The sequence below is a fragment of the Alosa sapidissima genome, chromosome 6 (genome assembly GCF_018492685.1).
Source record: "Alosa sapidissima isolate fAloSap1 chromosome 6, fAloSap1.pri, whole genome shotgun sequence".
Lineage (NCBI taxonomy): Eukaryota > Metazoa > Chordata > Actinopteri > Clupeiformes > Clupeidae > Alosa > Alosa sapidissima.
Genome location: NC_055962.1, coordinates 15,195,017 through 15,206,019, shown reverse-complemented (window position 1 = coordinate 15,206,019; position 11,003 = coordinate 15,195,017). Strand labels below are relative to the sequence as shown.

The 11,003-nt window shown below is 39.2% G+C and overlaps 1 protein-coding gene across 1 annotated transcript; it reads left to right on the top strand.

Moving 5' to 3' along the window:
• Positions 1-2,088: 2,088 nt before the first annotated feature.
• On the top strand, positions 2,089-7,222 carry LOC121711985 (serotriflin-like). Its single transcript, XM_042095888.1, has 9 exons — positions 2,089-2,099; positions 3,194-3,272; positions 3,541-3,544; positions 4,329-4,435; positions 4,655-4,745; positions 4,944-5,086; positions 5,318-5,412; positions 6,488-6,588; positions 6,845-7,222. The coding sequence occupies exons 1-9, from the start codon at positions 2,089-2,091 to the stop codon at positions 6,970-6,972; spliced, it is 759 nt and encodes a 252-aa protein (XP_041951822.1). The 3' UTR covers positions 6,973-7,222.
• The last annotated feature ends 3,781 nt before the right edge of the window (positions 7,223-11,003 follow it).

Sequence of the window (11,003 nt, the reverse complement as noted above, 5' to 3'; positions counted from 1 at the left end):
ACTTTTTCAAGTACTTTGCTCAGGAACGGTAGATTTGATATAGGCCTGTAGTTGCTCAGATTGGTATGGTCAAGATTCGACTTTTTAAGTAAAGGTTTCACAACAGCGGTTTTAAAAGCAGTTGGAAATATACCTGTTTCTCATGATGTATTTATTACCTTGAGAATAAAGGGAGCTAAGCTATCATATACATTTTTGAGGAATCTAGTAGAGATTGGATCCAAAACACATGTTGAGGAGCCGGTTTGAGCTATAATTTTACCAAGATCAGATTGAGTAATACTGCTAAAGAACCTTAATTTTGGGGGGCTGTTTTTGGTTGTACTATCAAACATATTAGTTGTGTTACCAATAGCCTCCCTTATAGAAATGACTTTGTTTTTGAAGAAGTCTGCAAATTCTTCGCATCTTAGAGAGGATGCCTGACTGAGTGTATCAAAAGGTGTTTGATGCAATAGCCTATCAATGGTGGAGAACAACACCCTAGAGTTTCCACTGTTTTCAGCAATTACCTTAGAGAAGTGGTTCCTTCTCTCATTCCGAATAGCTCTATTATAATTTGCTATTTTTTCTTTTAGAATGGCACGATGAACCTGTAACTTGTTTTTCTCCATGTTCTCTCAGCTTTTCTACATGATCTTTTTAGATCATGGATATTTTCCTTCATCCAAGGTGTCAGTTTGTTACAGGGCCTTTTTTTAGTCTTTAAGGGTGCCACTCTGTCAAGCAGAGCGCCTAATTCATGATTGAGAGCCTCTACCATTTGATCAATGGGATGATGTAAAATATCTAAATTAGTGGGATGATGTAAAATATCTAAATTATCTTTCAATATAGTAATACATACTCCAAAAACTCATCCCGAAATTGCAATCAAATCGCGACTCTTGGACATTGGCATTGGCTATGAATTGCTGTTCTGCTCTAATGTCCAAGAGTCGCGATTTGATTGCAATTTCGGGATGAGTTTTTGGAGTATGTATTACTATATTGAAAGATACACAATAATGATCAGACATATTTATATCATTTACTGATAAGTCTGTGACTTCTATCCCTCTAGAAATGACTAGATCGAGGGTGTTGCCAAGGTTGTGGGTGGGTAGCATGTAACATGCTGCTTTAGCTCTAAACTGTCCAACACATTAAGGAACTTACTGGCTTTAGCATCAGTTGTCTTATTGACATGAATATTAAAGTCGATAACGCATAAAAACAGATAGTCAAATGTGTTGTCATTTGTCACACACATATGGGTCATTCCGTTGGTGCACCGTCTCAGGTGTTGCTCAAAAAGTTTGTCTACCCAATATTTAGGTCCCAAATCTAAGACCTGTAAAATATTTTTTGTTAAATTCCAATGTTTTCATAATTTTCTTTGCCCTTGATTTTGTATCATTTCTACACTCTCAGAAATGCCATGTTTGGGCATTAATATCTTTAATATCAAACTTTGTAGGGTGGAAGACAGCCATGATCTCAGTATGATTGTAGTTAAAATGATGTTTATATTTTGTGTATAAAATGCCAATGATGTACCATGTTTTATACATAAATACACTTACTTGGTTATATTGTATACCAATGTGTTTTCATTCTTGTCCCTGAGGCAAAGCAATTATTTTAACTCTATTTATTAATTAATGGTACAACATTGGCACTTTGTACACTAAGTGCCCGTACACTGAACTACTTTCACATAAGTCACTTTTACACTGAGATTGCGCAATATTCACGGGAAGAGGAGACGAGACCATGGTACTTCGTACCTCGAGTGTTTACATACAAGCCGGAATATCGAGGAGCCAGGAGGCAGGACCAAATAGCAAAAAGAAGTGTGAAGTGCAACACTGGGGAGTAGCCTGACAGATGGGAACACGTGAGATTTTCTGAACCGGGGATTTTGCTATCACTAATTTTACCCCCATGACTTTTGACAACTGAAAATAAAATATGATACTATGAACAGAAAGCCTCTTGAATGTGCTTAATCACCATGTAGGATAGCTTGTTAATTACTATGAATGTATGAAAATAAAGTTGTGCGTCACTTAGTGAAGGAGCTAGTAACATTGCTATAACCTGAAGATGAGTCAGATGTAGGTTACAGTTAAGTTATGTTGTCCATTCATCTACAAATGCTTTTCTTATGGATGCCAGAAACTGGGTAAAGCCTGCTATCACAAGTTTTGGGCTAGGTCCATAGGCTATACTGTAGGCTCGACAAAGTGTTTCTGAATAACAAAAACATTTAAACACATGCCTTATTTTATCAGAAATGTATCTCAAAAGATGTACACACATTTCATCAAATGTTTTTTGGTTGTAGCATCTCTTTCTTGCCCAAACTCTCTACTTTATGGGACGCAAGCCTTAGGGTACAAATGCTTAATCTGCTGACTAAAGTAAGTTGGATGTACTCCATCTTTTGGCAGTGTATTCACTGGTGCAAGCCAAAAAGGCTCAACACTTACACTCTCTAAACATTTGATTTCATATCAGCACTATCTGCAGTCATTAGCATTAGCGTGGAAGTCACAATATGATACCACTTTCAGATCTTGGTCAGGTGCTCTCTCTCTCTTATTTGAAATGCCCTTGGGGGGAGATTGTATAAATTCAGCGTCACCAGCAGTCTTTTCCTTGTGCATTCTTTGACCTGGAAAGGTGAGTAAAAGCACCTCTCATATCTACCTTGTAATGCATGTAAATTAACTACATACACCTGATTCCTAGAGTAAATTAGGTATGGACTGCTCTATTATATCAATTTAGTAGTAGACCTATTTACTATTATGACTATTACTATGACTTGGAAGGATAGCATCTACCTGAAACTGTTCTGGTTCAGTATATATTCAGGCCATCTGGTCTGGATTGTGTTGATTCTCACCAATAACAAATGTGATGCCATATTGTCACCTTGATATTTTTAAAGTGATCATCAGTTATCACTAAACTGTCTATTGGGGCATTGGACAACAACACTGGTGCATGGAAAGTAGCTTGTCAAACTGTTATGATTAAGTTAATGATATGTGAAATCATACAGTAGGCTATGTGCTTGTGCTCTCATTATGTTTGAGTTGTGAATAATGATATAATATAGCATAGCATAATATATACTGTAATATATAATTCACTAAAATTCATTTGACCTCTCCCTGTTGTGTTGCCTTTGTGTTTTTTACAGTACCACAGCCACCATGTTCTCAGTCGCATTTGTGTTGGCTTTCATCAGTCTGCTTCAGGTGCCCGTCACCTGGGGAGAGGTTAGTGAAAGGCTCTTTTCGCTTGGTAGAACTAAAAAGTATTAACCAGTGTCCATGGGGATATTTACCATGGAAACAGACATTGTATACTATGTTCATTCTATGTTATTAAAGTTCACACCATTGCAGAGTGTGGAGATAGTTGTAAATAATATACTGGAAACAGCTTTAGTATGATTGTGTTTGACTCCTGCCATGCTTAATCTAATTCTACCTTTGTTCTCTACCCCTTTTGAATCCATTTCATTTGCTGATACTGTTTCTTCAGACATGTAAGTATGTTTTTGAACATAGTCCCTGTTGGATCAGTATTTCTTATTCATTTTGGAGGCCAAGCAGAGAAGCTACGTAGGCACCCATTGTGTTTCTACCTTTTCTTATTATCATTGGGGGCACCTTTATTGCAAAGGCACCTTTAGGGCCCTATCTTAGCGATCTGAAATGCATGGTCACTGGTGAACAGCTTAAATAAATTAAGCGGTTAGTCCAGTCCACATTGGGGGTGGTTTTAGTATTAAACGTTGGGCGCCTGGCGCAAAAAGGTTGGTCTTATGTTTCTTAATGGGTGTGTTTTGGGAATAACATCTTTTAAACCAATGAGAATGGCATCTGTAATTGCCTTTAACAGCAAGCAGCGCAACTTCAAACAGCGCATCAGTATTTTGATAGTCAGAGGCGCATTTGAAGGAATCTGCTTGCATGCGAGACCGTATGGAACAGGTATTCCACTAAACCATGCTTTACTAAAACCTAGCAGAGTATATGCGCATCTGCACATGTCTATTATTTGAACTCATAGGCAAAGTGAAACTTCATTGTAGTGTCATAGTCAACAACAAAACAGTTAGCCTATACACAGTTAGATTACTGCACTATTGACTGACAATGGGTTACCATCGAAAACATAGCCTGAAAAAAGCAACACTTACCCCAATGAGATCTTACAGCCACGTCTGAAATAATAGTATTGAGTTGCCATGGCAACTCTGCTGAGCTGCTTGGTCCCCTCATTGCTGTTTGCAGCTATATTTACCATTTGTCTTTCTCTTTTTCTAGATGTTCAGCTTGACACAAACAATCCTGCCGTCCAGAAGGATATTGTCAACAAGCACAATGAACTCCGGCGATCAGTCAACCCAACTGCCAGTAACATGCTGAAAATGGTAACACCAGCATAATTACAAATCAAAATACATAAATTACTCCAAGCATACCACATTGGTATAGTATATAATAGATTTTGACATATTTCTGCATACAGTGCATTATATAAATTGTTCTGTTGATTGATCATTATTAATAGCAAAACATGCTATCTAACATGATGATGGGTATATCAATAATTACAGTAACAGCTCTCTCTCCCCTCTCCCCCCCCCCAGAGTTGGAACAGCGAGGCGGCAGCCAATGCTCAGCAATGGGCAGACGCATGCACAGAGACACACAGCACTTCCAGCAAGAGAAGCATCAGCAGTACTGTATCTCCTTTCTCTCACATTCTTTCTATCCCTCGTTCCCTATCTGCACACTCACACAGATATACACGCATTCACAGATTCAGAGGTCATGATTCATTTGATCTACAAATAACAGATAAACTCCCTCTCTTCCTTTCTATCTAGCCTGTCTCTTTATGTGTGTCTGTGTGTGTGTTTGTGTGTGTGTCCACAGCCAGCGGGTGTGGAGAGAACCTGTTCTTCTCCAGCGCTCCGCTTTCTTGGGATGATGCCATCCAGGCATGGTTTAACGAGGACAAGCACTACAAGTATGGTCAAGGCCCCATCGGAAATGCTACAGTTGGCCATTACACACAGGTGAACTCACTTGACAACACCTGAGTCTGACTGACCCCTTGATGGTGTTGCTAAGGGAATGCAGCTGTGAATTACTCATGTTACTGGAACAAAATACATTAGCAACTTCTCTCTCTAACTCACTTTAACACACACACACACACACACACACACACACACACACACACACACACACACACACACACACACACACTCACATAGCATATCTCTGTGTCTCCTTTGCTCCCTCAGGTGGTTTGGTACAGATCCAATGAGATCGGCTGTGGTGTAGCTTACTGCCCTAACGGTGGCTTTGCCTACTTTTACGTCTGCCACTACTGCCCCCCGTGAGTCCTCTCCTTCTGTCTCTGCTCAGGCCTCTGTGCGAGATATTTCTTAGTTCGATAAAAAAAATGTTACCACAGTAGAGTTTGGATCAGTTAAATATTACGTGCCCTTGGTATAGCTCCACACTTAATTTAGAGAGAGATTTTTGAGTTCTTGTAATGTGAGATTTGGGCTAACTTCATATTAGTTTTCTTCAAAGTGGTTGTATGCACATCCCACCTCACTGAGGCCAGGTGCAGGACAAAAAAGGCTTGTCAAGGAAAGAAGAGTAGTTGTCCGCACACGGCAATCTCCCAGAATAAGTAAGGGATAATGTATAGAATGCCGGTCTGCTGCGCATCGGGGACTTATTTTCCCAATAATGACCGGCGTTTTATACATTATCCCGCTTATTACACGGCTACTTGCCAAAACGAAATAATAAACTCCCCACGATATGACTTTAGCCTACATAGCCTAGTCTATTTGTTACCGTTCATCGTGACATTTGCTGAAACAAATAGTTCGCAACACACGCTGAACTTGAATCAAACATTCTTTAGAACACAGCTGATCAACCGTCTGCTTTCACTTTTGAATGAAGTTCCAGTCCTGGCGTAGTGATATGAAATACCTGAATTAGAAGCACAAATTCCGTTGCCATTGACAGCGGTCATTATTTTTTTCAGAGGTCCTTTCCCAAGAAATAATGACCACTAGAACTTTGGGAAATCCCATTCAAGTCAATGGAGCGTTCTACTTGCCTTGTGAAGAGCCATGTAATAACAAAATGCAACGTTTCAACCCACCCAGGCCTGATGAAGACCCTGGTCGGTCGAAACGTTACATTATGTTTTTAACTCAATAAATTTAGTTATTCTGGGAGATTGCAGTGTGCGGACAACTACTCTTCTTTCCCTAACTTCATATTAAACATGTTAGTAGCTATATTTAAGGTAGGAGTTATAAAGATGTTTGGTTGTCTACTGAGAAACTCTCTCACCTATACTCACCATTTCACTTTGCAAGTAAGTGTGCACATTCATGGTATAACCTTATGCTATGTCTTCTCTTACCCCTTTCTGATTCCCATAGTGGAAACGTTTTCTTTAAGGGACATAATGGCTATGCCTACCCATACAAGGAGGGTCCTCCCTGTGGTGACTGTCCTGATGCCTGTGATAATGGCCTATGTAGTAAGCCTGTTTAAATGCATTCTATACATAAATCATCAATGTATAAGATTAATAAAACAAATAATGCACATACTAGAATGGATTCCCTGCAATGGCAAAATACAAAAAGAAAATCCAGAGTCCAGCACCCTATTAGCAGGGCCCCTTCATAATATTGGACAAATTCAAATCTCATGGTTGCGACCTGTGTACTTTGCTTGTCCAAAGACTGAGAAACTTAATTTATAATTTCTTCTTGTTTCCTCTCCCTGTCTAGCCGACCCCTGCCCATACAATGACAATTACGGAAACTGTCCAGAGATTGCAAAGTCCTGGGGTTGCAGTAACACAAATGTTGCTGACTGGTGCCCTGCCTCCTGCAAGTGCCAAGGCAAGATCATATAGGCATCCTGAGAAGCATTTACATTAAGGAGGCATTTTCAAATGACACCACAACAGATAGAGTAGTGCAGGAAAAGCAATTACTTCAATATTTAATGCTTATGTGTATACCATCTGTAAAAGCATCTTGTCATGATTTTCTGATGATGAAACCATCTCAGTCTGCTTTACTATTACTATTTTAATATCAGAGGTTTGGACATTTATTTCAGTTTTTGGTCTCTATGAGCAAGTATGTGGTGTTGGATGCAAATGTCTGATGAGGTGGTTTTGGAAATAAAGCATCTTCATGTTCATCTGTGTCATAGTCTTCAAAGACAGAATCAATCTTTACAAACCTGTTATCAGTATGACAAACAAAACCAGCAGAACTAAACAGTGATTTTGGGTGCCCTTGAGGTGTCCATCTACAAAGAAGTTATCATGTTATCTTTAAATAAGTTACACAGGCTTATAGCAGCCAATAACATAATAATGGCCAATAATGTAATAACTGCCAATAACATAATCATTTTGGCCATTTTTAATGTAATAAAACCTGTAATTTAATAAATGGGGAATAACGAAATAACATTTCTGAACCAATAATGTAATAACTTTTTGCCAATAATGCAGTAAGTTATTATTAAAATAGGCTTATTTACTATGAACAAACCATTTTATAACTGTGTGTACAAATACTTTATTTATGAGAATTAACATAGGTGCAATGCTTTACAAATGATGAACAAAGCATTTTGTAATAGTTTACAACTGGTTTAGAATGGGAAAATGATTTCATTTATAAGTAGTTGTTTCATTATTTATTAAGTATAAATCGTGTACTTATAACTGTGTGAACAAATGCTTTACTGATGGTAAATTATGTATGAACAATAAATTACTAATGATGAACAAACCATTAACTAATGAGTAACAAAGGCTTAATAAATGATGAATTGTGTGTAGTTATTATAAAGTGTTACCCAATCATGTTTTAAGTATAACAATCATGTTTTAAGTATAACTAAGTATAAATGAAGGCTCTCTCGCCCGCCCCTACTGCCTGTAGGAAGAATATCCCACTTGCAAGTTCGGTGTATCCTACCTGCCGACCGAAGCACGACCGAAGCAGGATCAGTTTACAGCACAGATGCAGGCTAACGAAACGCTAGAGATTGTTGCAAACGTGTGTATACTGTAATGGCAGAGCCGGCGAATAAGCAGCGAAAACCCTTGACGGAAGATGCAAAGAAAAGGTAAAGAGCTTCAGACCGAGCGAGGGGGAGTTTCGTAGAGAAAAAGCATCAGGCTTGCCTGGTGTCCCTTTAAAGTATAATCATGTTTGTGCAACATGTGTGAAGAAAAATGCTTGAGTAAACACTTGTGGGTAGACCGTTTGACAAGCTGAACGCCAGACAGAAACCAAAAAGCTTACTCAGAAATATTGTAGAAGAATGATGCACAGAATAAAATAAGTGTTACTTTTGCAGAAGAAGGCACACACACATATAAAGAGGGGAAAAAATAAATTTGCAGCAGTTGAAACCTTTTTTCGGACATGGTAGAACGGGGGGGGGGGGGGGGTAAGGGCTTGCAGGACCTTAACGCTTCTTAACCCTCACGGGAAAAACTAAGAAGTGCTTTTATTTTTATCTTTTATATTATTTGGGACATATTTTGGTATTTTTCGTAATTCTTTTTATTTTTGTATAATAAACTTCTAGGAAGAGTTAAAAGACTTTTTGTGTCTGGTCATTTTACAAAGAGGACGTTCTTCCTCCCGGTTGGGCTAGGATAACCAACATTTTCTGCTGGTTCAAAGAAACGGGGTAAGTTTTCTCTCTAAGGGTTCCTTTTTCTGTTTGACAGAAGGGGGAACTCAATGACTGCATTGAAAGAAGGGCTTTGGCACTGTTGTGACTGTAGTTAGCTGAGAGCGTGGGGAAGTGGGGAAGAAAAGGGTAGAAAGAATGAGGAGGTTGTCGTCCTCGAGGGGGAGTATCTGAGGGATGTGTGGTTGATGGTGTGTGTGTGTGTGGGGGGGGGGTATGGGGATATGGTGATGGTCAATTTAGGTACTGACACCAATGCGTGACGATTGTTGTGGCTGTGTTGAGTGTCCAGTGTATGTTGTCTGTACCTGTGTGGGATGGGAGGGATATGTGGGAGGTGTGAGAAAATGTAGGAGTTAATGAAGGCAATATTCTCCTCCTCAGGATGGGGGAAGTGATGTGAAAAAATAATAATAATGGGGATATGAATGAGTGCATGAGGGAAGATAATGCATGCTCAATTGTAAAGTGCATGTAATTGTTTGACAGTTAGATTGGGTTTTGTTCATTGAGACCCCAAGGAGTAATGGTGTTCATTATATGAATCCTGTGTGGTAGACCAGTTACTATTAGTTTCTACTTCCATAATCTTTAGATGTTCTACATGGTGGGTTTGAAAATGTCAATGAAGGGTGGACGTAGTCCCTTGGCTTTTAAATCAAATAAAGGTGTTGTTTTAACCTTTCCTTTATAGAGTTCCTGGTATCACCCACATACAGTGCACTACAAAGGCAGCCTTTTAAAATGTAAAAAAGTGTATTCAAGTGTATGCGCTGTGTCAGGGGAAAACCCTTTCCTGTGAGTGAGTTATATGTAAGGTGAGTGTGTGTAATGTGAGTCAGACTCCCGTGGTTCCGCTCTAACTTTAGCCCTAACCAGTAGATCTTTTAAAATGTTGTTTGGCCTATAGACAAAAATCAGACGATATTCAGAAAAGTCTTGGACTTTATTCTGAAGCTGTGTGAAATGAGATCTTTCTGAGTACTTTGTTGGTACTACCCAAAGCCGAGAAGTATGTGTGCATTTGTCTTCTCTATCCCCCCTATGTACATCAGTGTAGTGTTGCATGGTGCACCGATACTACAAAATTATCGCAATAACCTGAAATTAAAAATGTCACAATACCTAATTTTATTAATATAGATACTTTTAAGAATGACCTTGTTCTTTTGAAGTAACATGCGTGTGTGCAAGGCATGCTTCTAGTGCCTCCCCTAGCCTGCATGTCCTTTCTCCTCACACACATTACTGTAGCTGTCGTGCCATAAACAGCGAGACGTGGCTGCTAGTTTAAGTGATGCTGTGGCCGCACGGCATAGGTTGTTATATATCGCTTCTACTGGAGACTTCACCTTAGCTTGAAGTACAGGCTACCGCAACCATGCATAGGGCCAACATCCCTGCATAGCTTAGCATATCCTTCACACTGGTTCCCCTAAAGCAGCACAGATTAGATTATCTGCACTGGAAGTGGAGCCAAGTCTCTAGTTCTCTTTCCCCATTCATCTAAGTGTACGCCATGGTCTGAAAGAAGAGAGTTCCTCCGCCTGACTTGACTGAAGAATGCCTAATGGTTCTGTTTAGGACCAGTTTATGGTTTTACAGTTAAAGGTGCAGTCAGCCCAGATATCGTAGTAAGTCACATTTGTTTGTGTTTATGTTTTAATTTAAATTTATTAGCAGACACTTTTGTCCAAAACAACATACATTATATTTGAAAAAAAGAACCAAACGAAACATGTCAGAGGTAGCTCACCCCTACCTTCAGTATTCCCAGATATATTCAGATATATATACAGGCTGCCCCCATTTTGTTTGTTTCCAGTTTTCGGAGCCTGGGCTGCCTACAGAAACTGTTTTTTTTTTTTTTTTAACAGTGAACTGAATTCTCAATAAGCTGTGTGCGGCAATTTAGTTTTGTTCCAGGCTACATGAACAATAGGCCTACAAACAAACACTTACCAACCCAAAACTCATGTAACAAAATCACTGTTAACTAAATACTTCAACACACAATTTTGGGAAAAGGAAAGAAAAAAAACTCCTACTCACCTCGTTATACCGTCTGTGCACTCCAGACCTGTCGTTAACAAAACTATGCTGGCCTACTCCTGCCGCTTTTGGAAACATGCTGGGCTAGGGGCTCACTGTTCTCAATTGAGCACGGCCGTACTCACGTACCCCTGATGAGAATTTGATAATTCCTACCCAGAATTGTTT

Coding starts and splice junctions, on each gene's coding strand:
- LOC121711985 (XM_042095888.1), top strand. Junction 4,746..4,943: donor CAGCAAGAGAAGCATCAGCA/GTACTGTATCTC, acceptor GTGTGTCCACAG/CCAGCGGGTGTGGAGAGAAC. Junction 6,589..6,844: donor CTGTGATAATGGCCTATGTA/GTAAGCCTGTTT, acceptor CTCCCTGTCTAG/CCGACCCCTGCCCATACAAT.